A 25,128-nucleotide genomic window follows, 5' to 3' on the forward strand; every position below is an offset into this window, starting at 1 on the left:
CCTCCCTGCTACTGATCTTCACAATCTCCAAAGAACTCTGAGAACAGCTGGGGGCTCTGGCTTCTCTATGCACAGTGCACTCAGAAGGCTTCCTGGCTTTCTCCACCATCGTTGTTCCAATGAGGCACCATTCCTACCTCAGGTTGAGCAGATTCTTGAAGAAGAGCGAGGAGGGAGAGAAGGCTGGTAAGGAACACGAGACCATCAGAACAGTTCCAGTGGGTGGGAACTGAAGTTCATGCAACGCCAGATACTTTCTCTACCCAGGACTCTAAGACAAACCTTCGGAGAGACCATGATTTTCCTTTGTGCTTTTCAGGTTCAGAATTAGAGACAAGCCCCAAACTCTTTTTTTCCCCTAGTTACTCAGTTTGCATTTGTCATTATCTGAGAAATATTTGAACTTCTTGAGAGCTATTTATATTTTCAGCCTCTCCCCTCTTCTTAGAGGAACGAGTGCCATATGTTTACTACCTGCTGTGTAAAATAGTATTTCCCTGAATTGTCCCAAATTTGCCTTTAACGTAAGTCAGATGGTACTGCAGTCATCATCCACATTGACAATGCATCTGACTCAGCATCCTTAACTCTGGGACTTCCTCTCCAGCACAGCTCTTATTATTGGGAAGGTCACATCCTGCCCTTGCCACGGCATAGGATTCCTTCCACTCCTGGGTCCTGAGCTCAGATGCTCCATGGCTCTGGCCAGAGCCTCCCTTTCTATGATCCCTCCTGCTCTTTCAGAGGACCCAACCTTTGTCCTCACTGGATCCTCCCCATCACTCACACCCTTTAACACCAGGCTTGACTACAGTCATGACAACGTTGCCCTCAATACCACAGAGACTCCACACCGCCTGGGCCTTCTGCTGTGCCTGCATGGCTAAGCCCCACCCTGGGTCACCCCGCTGTCTCTTTTTAGTGCTCTCAGGCTGCAGAGTCTGCCAAAAATATGGCTGACTGCACATTTATGATATCAGTCTCCACCGCGGCATCAGTGCTGCCCAGGAACCTTTGGGCAACCTCTCGATGACTCACTGGTTTCAGTCTCCGTACTGTCCTTCAAGTTCCTGTGGCCCCTGACCCTTGCTTTGGGAGATGAGATGGCTGAGCTCATTCGGAGTGACTCCTATCACTGACCCCTTCATCAGAGCCTGTTTCTGATTCTATCTTCTTTACAGAACTGTAGGCCTTGAGAGCTGGAAGGGACCCTTAGATACCATGTGGACCTACAGTTTGCAGTTTCTCCAGGTGTAGAATGCTTTCTTCACATGAAATCTTGCACCGCTGCAGGTGGTTTCCGCCCCCTGCCCCAGCCTCTGCTGAGACGTCAGTCCGACCCTTCTTTTTCCCAGAGGATGAGGCTGAGGCCCAGAGCAGAGCGCTTTGGCCAAGATCCCAGGGCTAGCTGGAGGTTGATGGGCACTAGACTCTGGGACTCCTCTTCTTTCATTTTCCAATTAGTCCCAGGCGCACAGAAACTCCTCTTTCCTGAGCAAGTTCAGTGCCTCAAACTGTCTTTGCTGTCGCCCTTCTCCTCTTCAGAAGCAATGCCTTCCTGTAAGCACCTGCTTCCCCTCCAGCTGGTTTCGCCTCTTCCTGCTCTGTGACTTCTTCCTTGCCTTGAAGCTTGCCCTAGCTTTTATTACAACGAAGGCCAGCACTTCCCACACTCATGCTACTCCTCTTCACATGCTCCCATCTTCCTCCCTGTCCATGGCCTCACTGCCTGAGTGAGCACCCTGTTCTGGCCCATTTCCACCCCTTCTCCCTCACTGAGACCGACTCCCAAGACCAGAGCCCTGCAACCCTTAGGGGGTAGCACACCAGAACACACACACAGCACAGCCCCTCTTTCCCTCTGCAGCCCGAGCTGCCGCCACGCTACCTCGCACCTGCGCCAGGCTCTTTCGGCTTCTCATTTCTCCCTGCTCTTTTCCTGACATCGCAGTGATCCTTCAGGAGCTCCAAACTAACCAAATCAACCTCCCGCTCAGCTCTGTTCGGAACGCCCTTCAGCGACTTCTCACACTCTTCTGATGCAGACCCAAATGGTTAAGGGTCTGCCAGGCCCTCAATAACTCATGTCCATCCTTCTGTTCTCAGCTGGAATTTTAATTCTGCAAAGAAGGCTTTCCTAACCTGCCAGTCCAAACCAGAAACCTTTGTTATCAGCCCGACCTTACACTTACTTTTCCTTCTCAACACTAACCCCAATTTAGAGTTGCCTATTTATTTGCACAGCGTCTCTCCCACACTAGACCGTGAGCTCCAGTATGATGGCGTCAATTTCCTCCCCTGTTGTGTGTCACCACCACCTAGCCTAGCACCCAGCTGGGCAGACTGTGGAACGAATGCACAGATCAACAGCTCTGTCCTGAAATTCCTCCCCCCGCACTTCCAGGCTGGCGCTGCTGCCTGTTCTCCTAACGTTCCTTTGTCTGTTTTGCTTGCTTGGTCTTCTTCTGTGTGTCCATTTCCCAAGATTCAGCCCTTAGTCTTCTGTTTTCCACTTCGCTCTGAACAACCCCGTCCTATCACCTCGTTGGTGGTTTTCATCCCGGCAACCTCAAACATGTGTGGCCACCCCCGTCCAGAGCTGAGCCTCGGACCTCCGTATCTCGTGGTCTCCGTGATACCTGCAGGTCACTCCAACTGGGCTCCTGCTTCAGATTTCACTTCCGCCTCATTATCCTCTTCCCTAACTGTGATGGCTCCTTCCTCTTCATTACCTCCACCTGCCTGCCCCTGCTGCCATGAAATACCATGCTGTAGTTCTTTCCTCCCTTCCCCCAACAGGAACCATCTCCATCCAGGCCTTCTTACTACATAGCAGTCCTCGTCGTGACCTCATCTTATTACATAAGACTTTTAACCCTTAGCTTTAAAGATCCTGGTCACTCACTGTCCCCTCAGACCATCACACTCAGTCTCAGTTCCCGTGCTACTTCTCCCACCAGGAATGCTGGCAGAGTCTTGGCCCATCATTGTCTGGGGCAGGGTGGGAGGTCGGGAGATGGGGAAAGACCACATTTTATTAGGGGCATATTATAATTCTGGCATGTGACTCAGCATTTTGTATGCACAGAGTACGAATGTGGCTAAACATGGGGATAACAGGGACCATTTCTGCAACGCTCTCCAGGCTGCAGAGCACGTGCTCTGAGCAACGACAGATCCACTGGAGACTGCCAGCCTCCATCCGCAGGGGAGTATCATGTTTCCTTCCTAACAGAGCCTCAGGCTCTCCTGAAATGTACTGTCCGGTGACTTCCCGGTGCCAGCTCCCTGGTCGCTCCTGGTATGTGACTCAGGCCTGCTCAACAGCCAGAGTTGCAGGGCCTTTGATCATCTCTCTAAGCCTCGTCTTGGTGGCAAGACGACAGAAAGGCCTAGAGCTGACGACTTTGAAGCCTTCCTACGGGCCTTTCCTTGAGTTGCTGTTTGGGACCTACTGCCAGAAACTCAAGTACTTGTTTTGTACGATTCCAAAAGAAGAGGTTTGCACTGCTGCTTAAACATGTAATTAGCATCGTATGTTAACAACATTTTGACAAGAATTGCTTCCCGACAATGCTGAGAAATCTGCAGTGCAGACGCCCTGGTGCCGCTGTCAGAGTGAGTGATACTGAAGCCCGATGCTCCCTGGAGACAGCGGCTGTGAGGGCTGCTCTGGCCTCATCCTCATTCTCCTTCCCCCACATGGGCTCAAGGCCGGCATTGCTGGTTTAGACTCTTTCACAGCTCAGCGTTGTGAAAGGGCTGTGCTCGCCCAGGCTCTCCGTCATTCCACAGACGAGGAGGGAGGGGGGATGCTGCCTCCCAGATGGAGCGATTCAGAAATGCACTGTATCCGGGACTGGTCTGACTCAGAGCCTCTGTTTGCAGTTCTTCCAGCGGCCAGGGTGAGTTTACAGTCGTGACGCCCCAAGGCAACAGAACAGCAGGTAAGGACCCACATGCCGGTCATCTCCCAGCGCATCTTCTCACCTGTCTGCTTCCCTCCCAGGTCACGTTTATCAGAATGGAAGGGGTGGCCGGCAGGACTCAGGACCCTAACCTCGTCATCTCTTTGAAGAGGGGTGAAAGGGACTGGAGTGAAAGAAACAGACTTCGGGGCCGCCCCCTACACACACCCCCTCTATATTTCTCAGATGTGAAGAAAAGTAGCTCAAAACCCAAGAGTCAGCGCCCCCGAAGAAGTGCTGAATTGAAGACGAGCCTTGATTTTAAGACTCACCCCCAGCCAGGGCCATCCTCACCCCAGAGCCCTCTGCTTCCCATCTTGGTTCCCACCTGAGGTTTGTTTCTTGCCACCAGCTCTAATCTCTGCCTTTCCCAGTGATGAGCCAGCCCATTGTGATTTCCAGATGCAGCTTTTCCACCCGTGCTCCGGAAAAAGCCCCAGCCCCTGGGCTCGCCGTGCCTACTCACGCCAGCCTGGCCCCGCAGTTTTCTCCCTCGATGTCACCTCCAGCCACGTTTTCGGTGTTGACGGACTCGGTCTCACTGGTGGGCATGCTCACTGCAAGAGTCAAAGGGAAGCAGAGCAAGGCATTGAGGGTGGGGAGAGAAGGGAACAGAAGAGCATTAGTTTGCAACACGCTCACCGCAAGACCCAGTGCGGGTTGACAGAAAGAGAGCCTGTGTGCACTGGCTGGCTAATCCGCACGGATCCCCTTGACTGACACGCCTGCTGCTTGTCCAGGGCAGGTTTTGCTGCCAAGAGCACTGTAAACTAATGGAAGTATGGGAGGACATCTGGTAATAAGAGCATTTTACCTTACAGGATACATCCTGAAAAAACTGACCACTGAATCTCTCCTCTCCACTCTGTGGACTGGAAGAAGCTGCAGAGCCTTTTCCATTTGCAACTACCACTTGCCATAGAAAGAGGAGCTTTTGTGAAAATATATCATTTTCCTTACTTCATCCCACCCACCATCTCTAAGGGGCTCCATCTCCAAGAACAGGGACCAGCCTGTTTGTAGAAAGGGCATGCTTGCTGCTGGGTGGACGGACGCCTCCCCTTTCCGGCAGTCGGTTACTCCCAGGAGCACGACTGAGACAGAGGGCTTGAGGGAAACGGCCATTCCCAGAGCCGCGCACTGAGACTCAAACTAGCCCTGGAGACATCAGGAGTGAGGAGTGGAAGTGTGCAGTCCACACGATTATGTTTAATTGTGGTCAGAAGACAGCCTGTACGGATACTATTTCCCCTTTCAGCCACCCTGACATTCCCATGTCAACAGGTTGACTTGGATATAAGCCGTTTAATTCAACTTGTCCACCCTCCTCCCAAGGCAGCTGTGGGCTGAATTTCCAGAACGATGGGAGTTTTCTAGCTTAGAACCCAGTTTGGTGGCCTGAAAGAAGTCATTATTATTATTATTATTATTATTATTATTTTTTTTTTTTTTCTTCTAAATAAAAGTTTAACTCAAATAATTTTTCTTCACCTTCCATCACTCTCTTACTATGACACAATGCGTTCCTTAGTTCTGTAACCCTTATCCTTTAGAGTGGCCATCGTATGCTTGGTCCTGGTTCTGCTGTTCCTCCAGAATAGAACCCCTCATCTGCTGAGAAAGCCACCAGCCCTCAGCAGACACAGAATCTGCTGTTAGTGAGGGAGCGGCCTCCGGTGACAAGTCCCCGTGAGGCTGCCAGCGCCCAAGAAACACTTCTACTGGTCGTATGGATAATGTTGATGGATGTGGATTTTTCCCGGTGTCCTTTCCTTCGGATTAAGACAAGCCAGGTTGGTGAGAAGAGAATCATTTCAAGCACATGGAAGATACAAACAAAGTCCACGACTTACCGTATGTTTGACTGTTGTGTATGAGAGACCTCTCTGACCTTTTTAATAAAATTGAATTTAAAAAAATCCAGATGTCATTTCATAGCACTGTAGAGCTGGGTGAGGCTTTAGAAACTTTCTGGCTCTAACTCGTCCTCCTCACTCTGCAGGAGAGGAAAGCGAGGCCAGAGAAGGGATGTGATGCCCGCAGTCACACGGTGTGTTCGAGGAGGCCTGGGACCAGGGCACAAGTGTCACACCCCCTGCACCATGTTCATCCTGAGTGCCCCAGTCTCAACCGCCTCTGCACTCTACACCCTTGGCAAAGACAAGCTTCTTATAGCCTACTAGGCTCTGGGAGCACCACAGGAAGGCAGTGAGTAGCCAAACAAGGGCACTGAATTCCATAGCATTATACTCACTTTATAATCTGAAGTCTGGAGGGGCTGGTGAGACCAGCCCTTAGGGACAGTTTCAGGCCTGGGAGCTGGGAAAATGGACCTTCAGAGCTTGCCAAGGGCCCTGCTCAAACCACACTAAGGGAGCCATAAAATGGAAGCACTCTCAGTCTTCCAATCCGTCTATCTCCAGCCATCTCGGCCCTAAGATTTTTTAATTTTAATTTTTTATTTTTTAGCTCTCCACCCTCTGGACATCCTTGCTTGAAAGGCCAGGCCATGTAGAAAAAGTTCTATGACTTTGTGACACTTGGTTCCCAGAGCCTTACGTGTGAGTACAGTGCTGTGGAGGTGGCGGTGCTAGGCTTGGAAAGACAAATGAACTTGGAGGGGCAGGCCTGGGCGCTAGAAATAAGGACAGCACCTTCTAAATTGAGGCACTGCCTGTACTGGTTCCAACCGCGCATTCACAGTGTCCTTACTCCAGGCCAGCACTGCCCAAAGGAAGAGCTCCTGGAGGAACGGCTCTGCCAGTTGTCACACCCACTGATTTTATACATATGAAGCAATGACAAGGCAGTGCCGTTGAGGGGGACAGGTTGCCATCCCTTCACAAACACACGGACACACACACAACATATATACGTACACATATATGCACACACACAGAACTACTGCGGCACAAGCCATCACGAGAAACACCCTCCCATTCTGTCTGGTATGCACCCATACACATTTACACACACACAGTACAGGGCGACATTACCATGGGTTTCTGTGGAATGACTAAACCAAGCAAACTTCCCTTTCTTCTGATCAAGCATGCCCGCCGGAGTGCCTCCTTTCACAGACAAGATGGTCAGTGTCAAGAACCAGGAACAAGACATCAACAGAGCACACGCAGTCAGCCACGGGCAAAAGAAAGAAACAAGGAACTCAGCTTTCACATAGAACATCCATTTTTATCACAGAAAATAAACAAAAAAAATTCAAAGCAATAAATCAAAACATATAGGAAAACAACAAAATAGAACCAAACCCCCAACTCACATGAATTAACATCACAAAACAAATGATGACCCTGGAGAGAAGGAATTACTCCAGGAGAGAGAGGCTATCTGGCATATCTAATGAAAGACTTTGAGAGGGCTTCCTAGGAGGGGGCTGGCACTCATCCCTGCTGCTTCCTTAGGGAGCTGTTGCCCTTTGCAGGCTCAAGTGGGGTCACTGCTAAAGTCTAGCCGTAGCCCTGGTATCCTCTTCATCCCTACCCAATAGCCAGGTGACTTGTCTCCTCCCTCACATGGGACCACACTGCAAAACTTTCACCTGTAGTGGATTCAAGGGTTTCCTTGCTATTTGCACCTGGATAGAGTCACTCGCAGGTGGAAAAACAACCCATTGACCTGCTTGCTCCTTTGTTCAGTTCAAAATTCCATTCTTTTTATTTATTTATTTATTTTTTTTTTTGAGACAGAGTCTCGCTCTGTCGCCCAGGCTGGAGTGCAGTGGCACAATCTCGGCTCACTGCAAGCTCCACCTCCCGGGTTCACACCATTCTCCTGCCTCAGCCTCCCAAGTAGCTGGGACTACAGGCGCCCGCCACCATGCCCGGCTACTTTTTTGTATTTTTAGTAGAGACGGGCTTTCACTGTGTTAGCCAGGATGGTCTCGATCTCCTGACCGCGTGATCTGCCCGCCTCGGCCTCCCAAAGTGCTGGGATTACAGGTGTGAACCACCGTGCCCAGCCAATAATTCAATTCTATTCAGCAAAGACCCATCAAAGTCCTAGGGCTCATACCCAAAACATATATGTGTCTGCTTTTTAATTAAATGGGCCAATAAGTTGTTAAATTGCCTGTCAATGGGTGGTCATTTGAGGAAGTTTGTAAATAAGGGAGAAGAATTCTGTGAGTTCTGCTGGGTCTGGGCTACAGCTGAAGAGGAGAGTGCTCCAGAAGAGTGTGAAGACACTAGCCACTGCACAGGAGGGTGTGAAGACTCCAGCCACTGCACAGGAGAGCATGAAGACACCAGCCACTGCATGGAAGAGTGTGAAGACACCAGCCACTGCATGGGAGAGCATGAAGACACCAGTCACTGCATGGGAGAGCGTGAAGACACCAGCCACTGCATGGAAGAGTGTGAAGACACCAGCCACTGCATGGGAGAGTGTGAAGACACCAGCCACTGCATGGGAGAGCATGAAGACACCAGTCACTGCACGGGAGAGTGTGAAGACACCAGCCACTGCATGGGAGAGTGTGAAGACACCAGCTACTGCATGGAAGAGTGTGAAGACACCAGCCACTGCACGGGAGAGTGTGAAGACACCAGTCACTGCACGGGAGAGTGTGAAGACCCTAGTTACTGCATGGAAGAGTGTGAAGACACCAGCCACTGCATGGGAGAGCGTGAAGACACCAGTCACTGCAAGGGAGAGTGTGAAGACACCAGCTACTACATGGAAGAGTGTGAAGACACCAGCCACTGCATAGGAGAGTGTGAAGACTCCAGCTACTGCACGGGAGAGTGTGAAGACACCAGCCACTGCACGGAAGAGTGTGAAGACACCAGTCACTGCACGGGAGAGTGTGAAGACCCCAGCTACTGCACAGGAGAGTGTGAAGACCCCAGCTACTGCATGGAAGAATGTGAAGACACCAGCCACTGCATAGGAGAGTGTGAAGACCCTAGCTACTGCACGGAAGAGTGTGAAGACATCAGCCACTGCATGGGAGAGCATGAAGACACCAGCCACTGCACGGGAGCATGTGAAGACTCCAGCCACTGCACGGGAGAGTGTGAAGACACCAGCCACTGCACGGAAGAGTGTGAAGACACCGGCTACTACATGGAAGAGTGTGAAGACACCGGCTACTACATGGAAGAGTGTGAAGACACCAGCTACTGCATGGAAGAGTGTGAAGACACCAACCACTGCATGGGAGAGTGTGAAGACACCAGCCACTGCATGGGAGAGTGTGAAGACACCAGTCACTGCATGGGAGAGCATGAAGACACCAGCCACTACATGGAAGAGTGTGAGGACACCAGCCACTGCATAGCAGAGTGTGAAGACTCCAGCTACTGCACGGGAGAGTGTGAAGACACCAGCCACTGCACGGGAGAGTGTGAAGACCCCAGCTACTGCACGGAAGAGTGTGAAGACACCAGTCACTGCACGGGAGAGTGTGAAGGCCCCAGCTACTGCACGGGAGAGTGTGAAGACCCCAGCTACTGCATGGAAGAATGTGAAGACACCAGCCACTGCATAGGAGAGTGTGAAGACCCTAGCTACTGCATGGAAGAGTGTGAAGACACCAGTCACTGCATGGGAGAGCATGAAGACACCAGTCACTGCAAGGGAGAGTGTGAAGACACCAGCTACTACACGGAAGAGTGTGAAGACACCAGCCACTGCATAGGAGAGTGTGAAGACTCCAGCTACTACATGGAAGAGTGTGAAGACACTAGCCACTGCACAGGAGAGTGTGAAGACCCTAGCTACTGCATGGAAGAGTGTGAAGACACCAGTCACTGCATGGGAGAGCATGAAGACACCAGCCACTACATGGAAGAGTGTGAAGACACCAGCCACTGCATAGCAGTGTGTGAAGACTCCAGCTACTGCATGGAAGAGTGTGAAGACACCAGCCACTGCATAGGAGAGTGTGAAGACTCCAGCTACTACATGGAAGAGTGTGAAGACACCAGCCACTGCATAGGAGAGTGTGAAGACTCCAGCTACTACATGGAAGAGTGTGAAGTCACTAGCCACTGCACAGGAGAGTGTGAAGACCCTAGCTACTGCATGGAAGAGTGTGAAGACACCAGCCACTGCATGGGAGAGTGTGAAGACACCAGCCACTGCATGGGAGAGTGTGAAGACACCAGCCACTGCATGGGAGAGTGTGAAGACACCAGCCACTGCATGGGAGAGTGTGAAGACCCTAGCTACTGCATGGAAGAGTGTGAAGACACCAGCCACTGCATGAGAGAGTGTGAAGACCCCAGCTACTGCACGGAAGAGTGTGAAGACATCAGCCACTGCATGGGAGAGCATGAAGACACCAGCCACTGCACGGGAGCATGTGAAGACTCCAGCCACTGCACGGGAGAGTGTGAAGACACCAGCCACTGCACGGAAGAGTGTGAAGACACCAGCTACTACATGGAAGAGTGTGAAGACACCAGCTACTTCATGGAAGAGTATGAAGACACCAGCCACTGCATGGGAGAGTGTGAAGACACCAGTCACTGCATGGGAGAGCATGAAGACACCAGTCACTGCATGGAAGAGTGTGAAGACACCAGCCACTGCACGGGAGAGCATGAAGACACCAGTCACTGCACGGGAGAGTGTGAAGACACCAGCCACTGCATGGGAGAGTGTGAAGACCCTAGCTACTGCATGGGAGAGTGTGAAGACACCAGCCACTGCACGGGAGAGTGTGAAGACCCTAGCTACTGCATGGAAGAGCGTGAAGACACCAGCCACTGCATGGGAGAGCGTGAAGACACCAGCCACTGCAAGGGAGAGTGTGAAGACACCAGCTACTACATGGAAGAGTGTGAAGACACCAGCCACTGCCTAGGAGAGTGTGAAGACTCCAGCTACTACATGGAAGAGTGTGAAGACACTAGCCACTGCACAGGAGAGTGTGAAGACCCTAGCTACTGCATGGAAGAGTGTGAAGACACCAGCCACTGCATGGGAGAGTGTGAAGACACCAGCCACTGCATGGGAGAGTGTGAAGACACCAGCCACTGCATAGGAGAGTGTGAAGACAACAGCCACTGCATGGGAGAGTGTGAAGACACCAGCCACTGCATGGGAGAGTGTGAAGACCCCAGCTACTGCACGGAAGAGTGTGAAGACATCAGCCATTGCATGGGAGAGCGTGAAGACACCAGCCACTGCACGGGAGCATGTGAAGACTCCAGCCACTGCACGGGAGAGTGTGAAGACACCAGCCACTGCACGGGAGAGTGTGAAGACACCAGTCACTGCACGGGAGAGTGTGAAGACCCCAGCTACTGCACAGGAGAGTGTGAAGACCCCAGCTACTGCATGGAAGAATGTGAAGACACCAGCCACTGCATAGGAGAGTGTGAAGACCCTAGCTACTGCATGGAAGAGTGTGAAGACACCAGTCACTGCATGGGAGAGCATGAAGACACCAGCCACTGCACGGGAGCATGTGAAGACACCAGCCACTGCATGGGAGAGTGTGAAGACACCAGCCACTGCACGGAAGAGTGTGAAGACACCAGCTACTACATGGAAGAGTGTGAAGACACCAGCTACTGCATGGAAGAGTGTGAAGACACCAGCCACTACATGGAAGAGTGTGAAGACACCAGCCACTGCATAGCAGAGTGTGAAGACTCCAGCTACTGCATGGAAGAGTGTGAAGACACCAGCCACTGCATAGGAGAGTGTGAAGACTCCAGCTACTACATGGAAGAGTGTGAAGACACTAGCCATTGCACTGGAGAGCATGAAGACACTAATCACTGCATGCGGAAGGGGATGTTCTGTATGGACTTGGAGTTCTGGATGTCAAGTGCTTTAGCTAATTGCTCAGATAAAGTTTTCCCATTTCATCTGAAAGAACTGGCATGAGCTGTGCCTCTGCAAGCTCACTATGCAGGGTGCAAAAGGAATTGTGGTTTTTGCATTGTTGGAATTTGCCGTTTGGTATTGAAATATGTTCTTAAATAAATTTGGTTATGTTATACTTCATTTTAATGGGCATTTCTCTTTTTTTTTGTGAATGATGTATTACTTGCTGTTTATTTTATGTTTATTTTAGACTATGGAAATGATGTTAGACAAAGAGCAAATTCGAGTGATTTGGGTCATAAAGCAGTGGAGACAACTTGCAACATCAACAGCTCATTTGGCCCAGGAACTGCTAATGAACATCCACCACAGTGGTGGTTCAAAAAGTTTTGCAAAGACGAGGAGCATAATGAAGAAGATGAGGAGCATAATGGCAGGCCATGGGAAGTTGATGACGACCAATGGAGAGCCATCATCGAAGCTGATCCTCTTACAACTACACGAGAAGTTGCTGAATAACTCAATGTCAACCATTCTATGGTTGTTTGGCATTTGAAGCTTACTGAAAGGTGAAAAAGCTCGATAAGTAGGTGCCTCATGAGCTGAGCAAAAACAAAACAAAACAAAAAACAAACAAACAAAAAAACACATTGTTTTGAAATGTCATCTTCTCTTATTCTACTCAACAACAACGAACTATTTCTTGATCAAATTGTGATGTGTGAGGAAAAGTCGATTTTATATGACAACCAGCAATGACCAGCTCAGTGGCTGGAGGGAGAAGAAGCTCCAAAGCACTTCCCAAAGCCAAACTTACACCAAAAAAAAGTCATGATCACTGTTTAGTGGTCTGCTGTTAGTGTGATTCACTACAGCTTTCTGAATCTCAGCGAAACCATTACATCTAAGAAGCATTCTCAGCAAATCAATGAGATGCATCAAAAACTGCAATGCCTGCAGCTGGCATTGGCCAACAGAAAGGGCCCAATTCTTTTCCACAACAATGCAGGACCGCGTGTCGCACAACCAATGCTTTAAAAGTTGAACCAATTGGGCTACAAAGTTTTGCCTCATCTGCCATATTCACCTGACCTCTTGCCATCCAACCACCACTTCTTCAAGCATCTCGACTTTTTGCAGGGAAAATGCTTTCCAAGAGTTTGTTGAATCTGGAAGCATGGATTTTTACGTAATAGGAATACAAATCTCATCTCTTGTTGGCAAAAATGTGTTGATTGTAATGGTTCCTATTTTGATTAATAAAGATGTGTTTGAGCCTAGTTATAATGATTTAAAATTCACAATCTGAAATCACAATTTCTTTTGCACCAACCTAATATTAATGAGTGGCAGCAAATGCAGGCGGGAAGTCGGTCACCACTCACAGAAGGAAGCATGTGCCCGGCTGAACTCATGGGCGGCCCCATCACTTCCGGGAAAGGCATGAGGGGAGGGGCAACCCAAGTCTTAGGTTTTTCTATATTTCATCCTCTTCTCCTAGAACGCAGATTATACTCAATGGACTTCCTTGGATGTTGCCTGGTAAGGAGAATTTTGGAGACTGGCTAGTGATAGAAAAGGGCCATACCTATTTTTAACCTGAAGGGCTGTGTCTCACACACTCGTCTTTAAGGTACAAAGTGTGGAATGCACAGAAACTTCATAACTGGCAGGGTTTTTTTTTTTTTTTTTCACTTCTCAGAAATCCCACATGCAAAAAGCACTGAGAGTTAGGAGCTGAAATGAGCCACTTGGTTCAAGTTTCCCTTCTAGGGAAAGGCATGTCTCAAACAGTCACTAACATGGGACTCTCATAATGAATGGTCTTTTATCTGGAGATGTAGGGGGTAGATGTAGGCTGCCAGTCTCCAAGTTTCTATCTGTGTGGTGGCTGTCTGAGGGGATGAGAGCCCCGCTTAGTGGTGGAGAGTCCAGAACATTGACACCTTCCATGCAGAAGCGTTATTCAGCTTTTGGCTCTGACATCCTAAGTGTCCTATCTTGTCCAATTTCAGAAGCGACTGTATGATCACTTTATAAACCTGAATTTGACCAGGGTTGGTCCTTCATGGGGACCAAGTTGGCAGTCACCTGTATGGAAAAATGATCTGAAGAGCAACTAAATCATCTCCCTGGATGGTTCACGGAAGTCTCAGATCTTTCTTTTGGGGCATGGCATGTATCTAAAGTTCCTTTCTGAAATAAAAATATCTCACCTGGAAGAAGCACTATATGAACACATTAGTGCCTATTAATTTGTGATAGTTTATCCCACAAGCACCTGCAGGAATAAAATGGTGAAATGGTGTTTGTGTTCCTATTATCAAGGGATTACATAGTGGTATCAAAGCTGATTCCTCAAGGAAAACTTCTAGGAAGCTGAATGTCCAAATTGTTCAAAGTTTAGAATCATGAATGCTGGATACTTATTCAATGGATGAGATGGAAAGCCTGACCCCTCCCTCGGCCATTCAAATGAGGAGTTGGTTGGAAACTAAGGGGCACCTTTTCTCTAAAGACAACTTACTCCAATGTCCTTAGAAGTGAAGCTTGATTGTCTGCTCATCTGCAGGCAATGTCATACGAGTACATCCTTTATAAGGCGCAATATGCTTTATCGAATGGATCTGGGAAGGAGAATGCTGGGGAAGAAAGCTAGACAGGAAGCTTGTTTTCCAATTTTCTAACTTCCCTCTTACCAAGTGCTGTGGACCAAATGTGTTTCTCTGGGCTCTCCAGTCCCTTGCTTCTGCTGAGAAGACTCCACAAGAAAATGAGATTTCTTTGAAAGCGTAAGAAACATCTGCCAGCAGGAGTGGCTGGCCTCTCAGGAGATTTGCTAAGAAAATGCCCAGTCTGTATTCTGGAACTTGGCTGGTAGCTCAAGATGGCTAACATCATTGCATTTTTCGTATTATCAACCACTACAGCAAGTTGTATGGCCAACTTGCCAATAACTGATTACATCCTTTAATTAGTGTCTTCTCCCCCCGACCCCACAAACATATACTCTTGGTGGCCACTCTTGCTTGAACAGTGCTTAGTAGGACTATTTCTATGTCTCAAGAGAGGTGCCCAGTTATTGTCTTATGGCAACCAATGTCTCCCCTGACCTGCTTTGGGAATAGTTGTGTGACTACTGGGGAGATTATAAAAAGTCATTTTCTCCCTGGGATAATCTCTTGAAACTGGAAGCATGCCAGCTGTGCTAGTGGGGGAGGACTAGAGCTAAGCCATTGTGTAGATTGACCTTCCTTGGTGTTTGGGTTTGCAAACCCTCTGAGGGTTTACTCACTGAAATTTGGGAATCCTCCATTAAACACCAGGTGGTGCTTTGAAAGTATGGCTGCAGCGATCAGCGGGCCAGCCTTTCTACAGCTGTGGTCAACAGAGAATGGGCAGGCTTAGAGCACACAAGCCTCACTTTTCCCCATAGGAAGTGAGCTCTCTATAAAATGAATGACTCTCTTGACAGTTCCCTATATTGCTGAAAGCAAGTCTCCACGTAGTGAATCTGCTGCAGGCTATGCCAGTGTGCGAACACTCATGTTCTCCTTAAAAAGAAATTGGATCTCATTTAGCCACCATGAGGCCAGCATGATGTGTCCAAAGATGACCAAAGTCATCCACATGAATAAAAAATGACTCCAGAAGGGGTTTTGGCAAAGGATTGAGAGTCAGAACCACTTTAGTTTTGATAAAAAAGAAAAAAAGGCACTAAGGTGACAGCAAGAAATCCACGAAGGAAACAGCAAAATCTTCTTTGGTGCCCGCTGCTGTAGTCTCATTTCCTTCCTCCCTGCCACATCCTGACTCCCTTCCTTCCCGTCCTGAGACTGGCAGGACAGGGAGGACCATCCTGCTAGAGAGTATCCGGCCTGTTCCTGAGGCCCCCGTCTCAGAGCTTTTTATGTGTCATGACTGAGTGAGTGGCACCAGAACAAAGCTCCACATGAGAGAACGAGGGATGGATGTGGGGCGAGATGAAACAATCTGCCTAGTTCCGAAACCTTTGGTCACCCAAAATAGCTTTGACTTTGTCCCAGGGATGGAGCTTTGTAATGTCCTGATGTGCCTGTCAGCAGGAGCGGCTGGCCTCTCATGAGATTTGCTAAGAAAAATGCCCCGTCTGTATTCCGGAACTTAGCTGGTAGCTCGTTATCCAAGGCCAGAGAGCTCACCAGCTGCTGTCAATCTTACGCCTCCTCTGGGAGGAAGAGGGTTGATGCCTCAGGCCCAGACATCCCAGGCAGTGGCTAGGGGTATCGGGAGCACTGCTTGCCCCACCCAAACTTCTCCAGGGTGGTGGGATGTCATACAAGGCCAACGGCTGAGTCCAGGTCACCAATCTGCTGGGATCCAGTGTCCAGGCTTCCAGGCACTCCAGGATGGAAGTGAGCAATCGACTTTGCCATATACTTGGCCAGGTGCCCATCTTACTACATTTTTTTGTATATGAGTGGCATAATTTGTATTTATTTTCTCAAAGTACTAATCAGACTTACGGTTAACAAGCAAAAGGATTCCTCATTTCCTACCTCATTGACTCCAATCTGGTATCTAAAACGCCCTGTAATTTGGCTTCATCTTATCTGCTATGAGTTGAGTTATGTCTCCTCGGAAATTCAGATGCTGAAGTCCCAGCCCCCCATACCTCTGAGCGTGGCCATATTTGGAGACAGAGTCTTGAAGGAGGTCATTAGATTAACATGAGGTCATGAGGGCAGGCTGAATCCAGTGTGACTGGATCCTTATGAGCAGAACAACAGTGCCCACTGACAGGTACAGAGGGAAGACGATGTGAAGATGCAGAGACAAGACAGCCACCTGCAAGCCAGAGAGAGGCCTGGGGACTGACCCCTTTTCCCTCGCGACCCTCAGGAGGAACCAAGCCTGCCAGGACCTTGATCTCAGACTTCCAGCCTCTAGACTGACAAAATCGGTTCCTGCTGTTCCAGTCCCTGGGTCTGTGATACGCTGGTAGGCAGCCCTGGCCGACTAAGACACTGTCGGCACCCTCTCATGTCCCGAGACTTCCTGCAGAAACTCCGTCCACGCTGGGTTGCCCTCCTCACCACCCTTCAACATGCTGGCTCCCTTCCAACCTCCGGTCTTTCCCATGCACAGGGCCCTACGTCATGCCCTGCCCCTGGAGTGCCTGTCCACCTCCCTGCACGTATTCCAGGGGTCAGTGCACTGCAGCCTGCCCTGTCTTTTTCAGTCCTCCCGGGACTGCTCTGCCCTGTGTGTGTCGTCTACCACCGTTCTCACACCACAGCAGTGGAGGGGAGTAGTTTCAGTAGAGGCTCTGTGTGGCCTGCAAAGCCTTTGATATTCACTCTCTGGCCCTTTCAAGAAGAAGTTGGCTGACCCCTGATCTATCCAAATTTCATCCCTTCTCAGAGGCCCAGTTCACATCTGTGGCAGCTCCCAGGACCACCCTCCTGCCCACCGCGTCTGCTCGTCTGAGCTCTTGCAACACTGGAGTCTGTGAGAATTTTAAGTGAAAAACTGGATCTGTGTTTTGGTTTCACCTTCTCCCTAGAATAACACTTCATATCATCATGGAGTTTTAAGGGGACTCCTAGGTGCTGGACAGTTGACGTCTATCCTCAGACCCACTCTCCTCCCCTCTCCCCGGGCCTGGTGCTCCAGGAAGCTGAACTTGCTTCCCGCTTGGGCCGGCCAATGGGCAGCACTAGCAGGACTTCTGTGGCTGGAGCCGAGGAGAGAGAGGTGGGGCGTCCACTCCCCAACTCCAGCACACAGGGTGGGTGTAGACTGGCTGCTTCTTGCTGCCCAAGGCCACATGTCTGCGCCATGGCCCTCTCCACATAGCTGCTCTCTGACTCCAAGGATGCCCCTCACTTAGTTCCTCCAGCCTTTACCAGTAACAGATCCACACAGCTGCTACCCTGGGGTCCTTGCTGGCTTCCTTAAACCCTGTCTGCATCTTTACGAAACCCTCCTTAAGTCACCTAGTTTAAGAGTACTTTCTGTTTCCACGGAGACCCTGACCGACATACCCCTACGGCACAGGCAAGGTAGATATTATCCCCACTGACAAAAGGAAGTGTAGTCCCCAAAGGCCGAAGTTAGGTGCCCAAGGGGAGAGCTAGTAAATGGCAGAGAATGACAGGTCTTGAGTCCAGGCCTTTTTCAGCCCCATCAGGCGACGTTGCTGGAGTGCACATTTGCAGGCTGGACTGCTGCTGAGAGCTGGTGGTGCAGGGGCCTGTAGTAGGGTTGCTCCAGCCCCACAGCAGAACAGAACTGAGCGACCCGGTTGTGTTACTTCCCAGGAATGCAGGAACTGTGGCACGGCACGTTTCATCTGATTTAATTTTCTTTTTCGGAAAACAATAACTTGGAAAGTTATTCTTTATGACTCTTCTACGGTTGGATAGATCAAGCACCTGGTCACACGTATTCTCAAGTGGATAGGTGAAGGGACTCTTCATATGTGCCTGCCCAGTTTGGAGCCCTAGGAGTCTCTAACACTGTGAGTCCGGGAAAAACAACAAAGACAGTCCTCGCCTTGCCCTAAGTAGCTCCAAAACTTTGACAGGTCACAGTAAAACTTTGGTCTCTTACGAGGATAAATTGAACCGGAGGGTAAATTGAGGATTTCTTCTAAGGAAAAGAAAGGAAAGGAAAAGCAAAAGAGAAAAGAAGGTTGTAGAATAAGAGGAAAGAGTGGACGAGAGAAAAAGAGAAGAGAAAAAGAAATGTGGTCCCCAGGCCACAGCAGCCTGCTTGGGTTGAAAGGTCACAGAGAAAGGTGCCATCAGCTTCCAGAACCTTCTCAACAACTCCCTGCCAGCCCAGGCCCAGCTAGGCTTCCTCTGCCTAAGCAATTAAAACCTGGTTGATTTTAAGCCATCAGAAAGTAAATATAAAACAGGATTAAATATTAAGAAGCCAAACAAAGTAGCCTTATTAAAAAGGCACAATAGACGCACCCTCTGCCATCATCATAATTATGATCACTGCTATAAACTGGGAGGAGGCATAAATGCCGCCCTTGATCTGCAGCCATAATCCAAAGAAGAAAGCCAGGGTTATTGTGATCTCAGCAGGCCATAAACATCCTGTGCTTCCAAGCAGAAAATCTCTCTGCACCATTATGGCACCACGGAGTCTGTCAGGCTGCCTTGGCTATTGCTGCTGGGTTGGTGGGGAGGCCGACGGGGCAGGGAGGGGGCAGGGGCAGGAAGTTTAGCTGCACCCACCAAACTTTTAAACTTTAGCACACACCCTCTCCCACCCCCACCCCACCTTCACTAGAGATGGCACAGCAGCCTGCGACATGCTCACTATGGGGAAAACAGACTATCTGACTGCACAGGAGGGCGAGACACCCTAAGGGGAAAACACAGCTTGCCTGCAACCATTAGGGATGGGACAGGGATCTTCTGGACATGCAGTGTGGAGGTCTTTCTCTAGAGGACTCCTTTGGAAACCCAGTTCTCACTACTAAAAGGACGTTAGTAGTGTTCTTTTAAGTGCTAAGTGCCATATGCCAGATGGTCACCCATGTGGTATGATTGGAAAGGGATAGAGAATGATTTGCACCCCCAATCCTCCTCCAACCCGGTTCCATGACACCTAATGGCCATTCCTTGATTTTAAGGCCTGGTCCCCCGAGTGTGCAATAGCAACATCCAGCCATTTCTATCTTCTTATTAACAATAACAGCTCAGTTTCTCAGTCATTCACTACATGCCAACTACTCTTCCATGCACTTTACATATATTAACTGATGTAACCCTATGAGGGAGGCATTAGATGTCCCCATTTTTTGGATGAGAAAATTGATGCTTAGAGAATTAAGTCATTTTCTCCAAGCAAGCGCCAATAAGATTCAGGATTTGAACCCGGGTGTATCTGATGCCAAGTCCATCCTCTTAGCTATAATGTCTATTGATGAAATTATAAAGCCTTTTCCTATCTATCATGAGACAGCAAGGGTAAGAGAGCCCTGAGGATGTGCTGGCATCACTAAGTGAAGGAGGGCAGCGGGTGCAGGTGGTGGTCCTGGGGAGAAGGCACTTATTTTATGATCCTGCCCAGGGCCTCCCTGCCGGCTCCCCTGGGCAGAAGGAGGCAGTCAGCAGGCAGCGTGGTTAGGAGCATGGGCTCGGGGGCCAGGGGCCTGAGTTTGGATCCTGGCTCTGCCACTTGAAGCTATGTGACCTCACTCTTCTGTCGCTCAGTTTTCCCAGTGTAAAATGGAGATCTTAATCATAACATCATTGCAGTCAGAAGGGGTCTGTAGGATTGTAGGCCAGCCCTTCATTTGACTTTTTATTTTTTCTGAAACAGAGTCTCACTCTGTTGCCCAGGCTGGAGTGCAGTGACATGATCTTGGCTCACTGCAGCCTCCAGCTCCCGGTCTCAAGTGATCCTCCTACCACAGCCTTGAGAGTAGCTGGGACCACAGGCATGCACCACCATACATGGCTAATTTTTAAATTTTTTTGTAGAGACAAGGTCTCACTATGTTGCCCAGGTTGGTCTTGAACTCCTGGCCTCAAGTAATCCTCCCGCATAGCCTTCCAAAATGTTGGGATTACAGGCATGAGCTACTGTGCCCCCACCTAGCTCTTCATTGTATAGGTGAGAATGTTAAGGTCCAGAGAAGGTCACCGGCTTGTCCAGAGTTGCATAGGCAGATGGTGGTGGAGTTCTGAACCTCTTTCCACCATCAGTGCTGCCTCCCTTTCTCACTCGCCATTGATGCACATCACGGAGAGGCCAGGAGCCCACCCTTGGTCAGAAAAGCATCAAGGATGGACACAGGCCCCAGGCTCCCTCTCCTGTACAGAAGTCAGAGTTTTACTATGGATGAGTTTTGACGTTTGCACCCTGTTCTTTGCCGTTCACAAAGCTATGCAGAGCTCACGATTTGCCCTCATTTTTCTCTCGTCTCTTGGGCCCCATCTTTCCTGCTTCACTGCTTTCTGCTGCTGATGACCAGGTCAGATTTCCTGCAATGAGGCTCTACAGGGGCCCAGCACTATCTTGAAGGCCGTCAACAGCCACAGAAGGAGAGCCGTCTTGAGTACGGAGCAAGACTTCCTCAGACAGGTCTCATTTGTGTCTTCCTTTCCAGCAGGCAAATAAATTGCTGCCTTAAATTTCTAGGCTGCCGCCATTGATGACATTTATGTGAAGTGAGTCATTTTAACTCCAACCCCATGGTGTCTCTTCAGCCCCATAATTTCATGAATGAGTTTATGGGCAGCTGTCAGGCTATTGATCAGCTTGCCCCGCTATGTGGCACGTCCTTTGCTTTAATTCTTCTCCCAACTCTGCCTGCTGGATGCTTGCAGTTTGTTTTCCTCCTCCTTGCCCTGGTGCAGTCTTTGCTCCATCTGGCTACTTTATGTGTGTGTGTTTTTTTTTTTTTTTTTAGACAGGGTCTTGCTGTCACCCAGGCTGGAGTGTGTTGGCGTGATCACAGCTCGCAGCAGCCTAAATCTCCTGGGTTCAAGTGATGCTCCTGCCTCAGCCTCCCAAGTAGCTAGGATTACAGGCCCACACAACCACACCTGACTAATTATTTTATTATTATTATTATTTTTTAATAGAGATGGGGTTTCACTACATTGCCCAGACTGGTCTCGAAGTCCTGGGATCAAGTGATCATCCCACCTCGCCCTCCCAAAGTGCTGGGATTATAGGCATGAGCCACCACGCCCCACCTCTGGCTGCTTTTCCTTTTTCTTTTTTTTTTTTTTTAAGACAAGGTCTCGCTCTGTTGCCCAGGCTGGAGTGCGGTGGCACGCGATCTTGGCTCACTGCAAGCTCCGCCTCCCGGGTTCACGCCATTCTCCTGCCTCAGCCTCCCGAGTAGCTGGGACCACAGGCGCCCGCCACCTCGCCCGGCTAATTGTTTGTATTTTTAGTAGAGACGGGGTTTCACCGTGTTAGCCAGGATGGGCTCCATCTCCTGACCTTGTGACCTGTCCGCCTCGGCCTCCCAAAGTGCTGGGACTACAGGCGCCCGCCACCAAGCCCGGCTAATTGTTTGTATTTTTATTAGAGATGGGGATTCACCGTGTTTGGCAGGATGGTCTTGATCTCCTGACCTTGTGACCTGTCTGCCTCAGCCTCCCAAAGTGCTGGGATTACAGGCGTGAGCCACCAGCGCCCGGCTCTGGCTGCTTTAATTGCCCACATCTTTCGTGAGAAGTCCTGCGGCTTCATGCATTTCCAGGCTCACTGCTACAGGCAAAGACCCAGGGAGGAAGGCCTTCCCTCTCCCCTGTATCAGGCACACCCCCTTAGGACAGAGGTTCAGTGCTCAGGATCATGTTTAAAGGGAACAATAATAGAGTTCTGTGATGGGGAAGGGCCAGTATGTCATGTTGTGCCACTTACAGAGAACAGCAGGAAAAAAAATGGAAAGGTTTAATTTAGATAAGGAGACCCTAAGAGACCTCACCACCACCTTCCAATATCTGAAGTCTTTTTACACGAGAGGACGACACCGCCTGCCCAGAGTAGTTCTAGAGGGCACTGCACCAAAGGAGGAGAACTGGAGGGGGAAGGTCGTGCCCTAATGGATGAAACATTTTCCAAATGGCCTGGCTACCTGGAGAGATGAGGACTTGCTCATTAGCAGAAGTTTCCAGGCAAAGCCTGGGTAAGCATTTGCTGAAGGGATGGGGGAGGTGAAGGTTGAGAGGAGATCTCTAAGATTTCTTTGCCTTGTAAAAAAAAAAAATTGAGCTGTACACAAGAAAGGAGTGGGTTGACTGGATGAAACAGTAAGTTGTTGGTTGTAAGGGGACTCTCAGCACAGAGAGAGAGGAGCTTGAAGCCCACACGTAATTCTCTCGTCTTCTGGAGGAGTCTTTCTCAGCAGGGACTTCACCATGTCATATCACTATCACTCAGCACACGGGACCCTTGGCCTGGCTCCCAGGGCCCTGGGTAAACCGCTTTCACTCTACCAATCAAACCACACCTTCCCTTTCCAGCATTCGCCCTCTGATCCATGCACTCAGCCCTACCCTCTGCCTCCAGAACATGCCGCACACGGTTCCTCTTGCTTTGACACCATTGACAGAGGGCTTAATGCACCCAGGGTGCTTGCCGGGAGTTATGTACCTGTGTTGGGGTCTCTGCCCTGCTGCCCCACTCTTGGAATTCCATCCCCACCGCTCCCCCACATGCACAAAAGCCTTCCTACCTACCCTCCAACTCCGACCACCTCCCTGAAGGCCCCTTGACCTACGTAGCATCCCAGAATGGTCCTTTTTCCTGAGGTATTTGCTATTTGTGCCAGGGAGCTTGGTGCTCTGACACACATGGTTCTTTGTTTAGAGAGTCCAGCAGCGTGTGCTGTTCAAGCACTCACATGACATCACCTCATTTAATGCTCACGACAACCCGGGGAGACTACTGGGGAAGGCGTCTCCAGCCACAGGTGAAGATGAGGAAACTGAGGCTGCTGAGAGCAGAACTGGGACAGGGGCGCAGGTCTTCTCCAGCCTCTGTTCCCTGCTGCTCCCCGGCCCTGGCGCCTTTGACATGTGCTTCCGGGACAAGGAAGAGTGAGGCTGCCCTAGCCCCACCTAGCAGACTCTACTAGCCCTTGTATCCTGACTCCCCTGTCCTTTCCTCTCCACCGAAGCGCCCAGAGAGCACACACCTCTGCTGCACCAAGCCGCCTTCCCTGGGAGGGCAGATGGGAGTGCCCCAGGGCAGGCGCATGGCTGGGGGCTTGCACTGGAGGCATCGGGGCAACCTGGAGAGACTGGCTGGCACTGGGGCACACACCCCAAATTCAGCTTTCTTTTGTTTCTCCTTCACGCTCAGAGAGCGGTATGAATGAGCATCTTGGGGCCAAGGGACAGGGTGTGCACTGCTTCACTCATTCAATGTTTGATCCATTATTCAGAGCCATTTATCCAGCCACCCACCCATGAGCTCCTTCCTCCCTCCTGGCTTATTTTGGGTAAGGGCCAAGATGTGGGGTCTGGTGGGCAGTGGTTTTCATGCCCACAGCAGCTGGGGCAGCTCTAAGCCAAGCACATTGAAGGAGAAACTGACCCCAAACCAAAAGTGCAAAGAGAACAGATGGGGATGAACGCCGGCCTCTGTCACTCTCATTATTCCACTGAACAGCCTCTCCCTCCAGATCCTTCCTCTCAAGGCTGAGTCTGAATCAAAGGCCTTCTTCACCCTTCATCCCTCCTCCCTCTTTGCCCGAATCTTAGAACTATTCTGTCATTTCTCAGGAGAGCTGGGCTTGTTGGGGACGCTGATTGTTCTTCCTTCAGAAGAGAGAAATGGTCTTTGAAATCCAGAGAACAGGGACCACTGTCTTCCACAAGCAAAAGGCCTGGAGGCATGACAGGAAGTGGGAATGCTAATGATCCTGAAATGGACTTGAAATGTGAGGCCTGACCTTGGGTTCACCTGGGCCCGACTGCCTGGGGTACGCTGCCACCTCTCTGTGACCGCTCTCCTTCTGAGTCTTAAATTCTAGGATTCACGCTGCAGGCTCAGTGGCCCAGGAAACTGGGCCAGAAGGAAGGAAAGGACACAGAGGTTCTGATTTGGGGATGGAGTCCTGGTCCTGGCGGATGGAACACAGGAAGGCTCTTGGGGTGAGGAATGGGAGTGTTGGGCTGTGTGGGCGTGTGGGCTGTGTGAAGACAGGCATCGGAGGGTCTGTCCAGCCAGAGATGGGCCTTCGGAAGATTCAAGCTGCTCTATCGCTTTCGCTGCTTACATTACAAGAGTAACAACTACCTGGATGGTGAAGCTGGGATGTGCCTGATTTGGGGAAAGCAGAAAGGAGACAGTGGCCGGTTATTATCTCAGTAATACTGTGGGGGAGCGGGCCTCCTTGCAGATGGGAGTGCCCAAGCACACACGTCGGAGAGGAAGGAAGGACTGTGTCGAGGGGTGGGAGGGAGAGAGGCAGACAGAGGCAGAGAGGTCCCTGAAGCCTGCCTGGGCCAGAGGCAAGAGGCAAGAGCCTCTCTGTGCTCAGTGCCGGCTCCTTGTTTGAGAAGGCGCACGGTGTAGCAGCTCAGTCCTTCCCTCATAGAGTCACTGGGAGGACGAAGGGAGATGCGGTGGGAAATGATCTCAAAAGCACAACCCCTCATGGAAAGTAAGGCAGGAGGGAGCGTAGGGACAGAAAAGCAATTAGTGTGAGTAATTCACCATGCCAGGATAATTCACCACACCATCGGGAGGATGCTGCTGCACCCCAGACACTGTCTTTCCACTGCCACTCAATAGCTGCAGGTGTCAGCTGGAAGAACCTTCCAGCAACTGGGACTTGCACAAAGATGGAAGGGTTTGTTGTGACTGGTAAGTTCCTACATGGAGAGTG

The 25,128-nt window shown here is 50.2% G+C and overlaps 1 protein-coding gene across 45 annotated transcripts in view; it reads right to left on the minus strand.

Annotated features, from left to right (window-relative positions):
- Window positions 1-25,128, minus strand: part of LOC105484109 (calcium voltage-gated channel subunit alpha1 C) — a 649,973-nt gene that overhangs the window by 140,454 nt on the left and 484,391 nt on the right. For all 45 annotated transcript variants that reach the window (XM_071070623.1, XM_071070630.1, XM_071070633.1 and 42 more), the window contains one exon: window positions 4,435-4,525. In XM_071070623.1, the coding sequence (XP_070926724.1) occupies window positions 4,435-4,525 (91 nt within the window). The remainder of the gene's footprint in view (window positions 1-4,434; window positions 4,526-25,128) is intronic.

This window comes from Macaca nemestrina, chromosome 10 (assembly GCF_043159975.1).
Source record: "Macaca nemestrina isolate mMacNem1 chromosome 10, mMacNem.hap1, whole genome shotgun sequence".
Classification (NCBI taxonomy): Eukaryota; Metazoa; Chordata; class Mammalia; order Primates; family Cercopithecidae; genus Macaca; species Macaca nemestrina.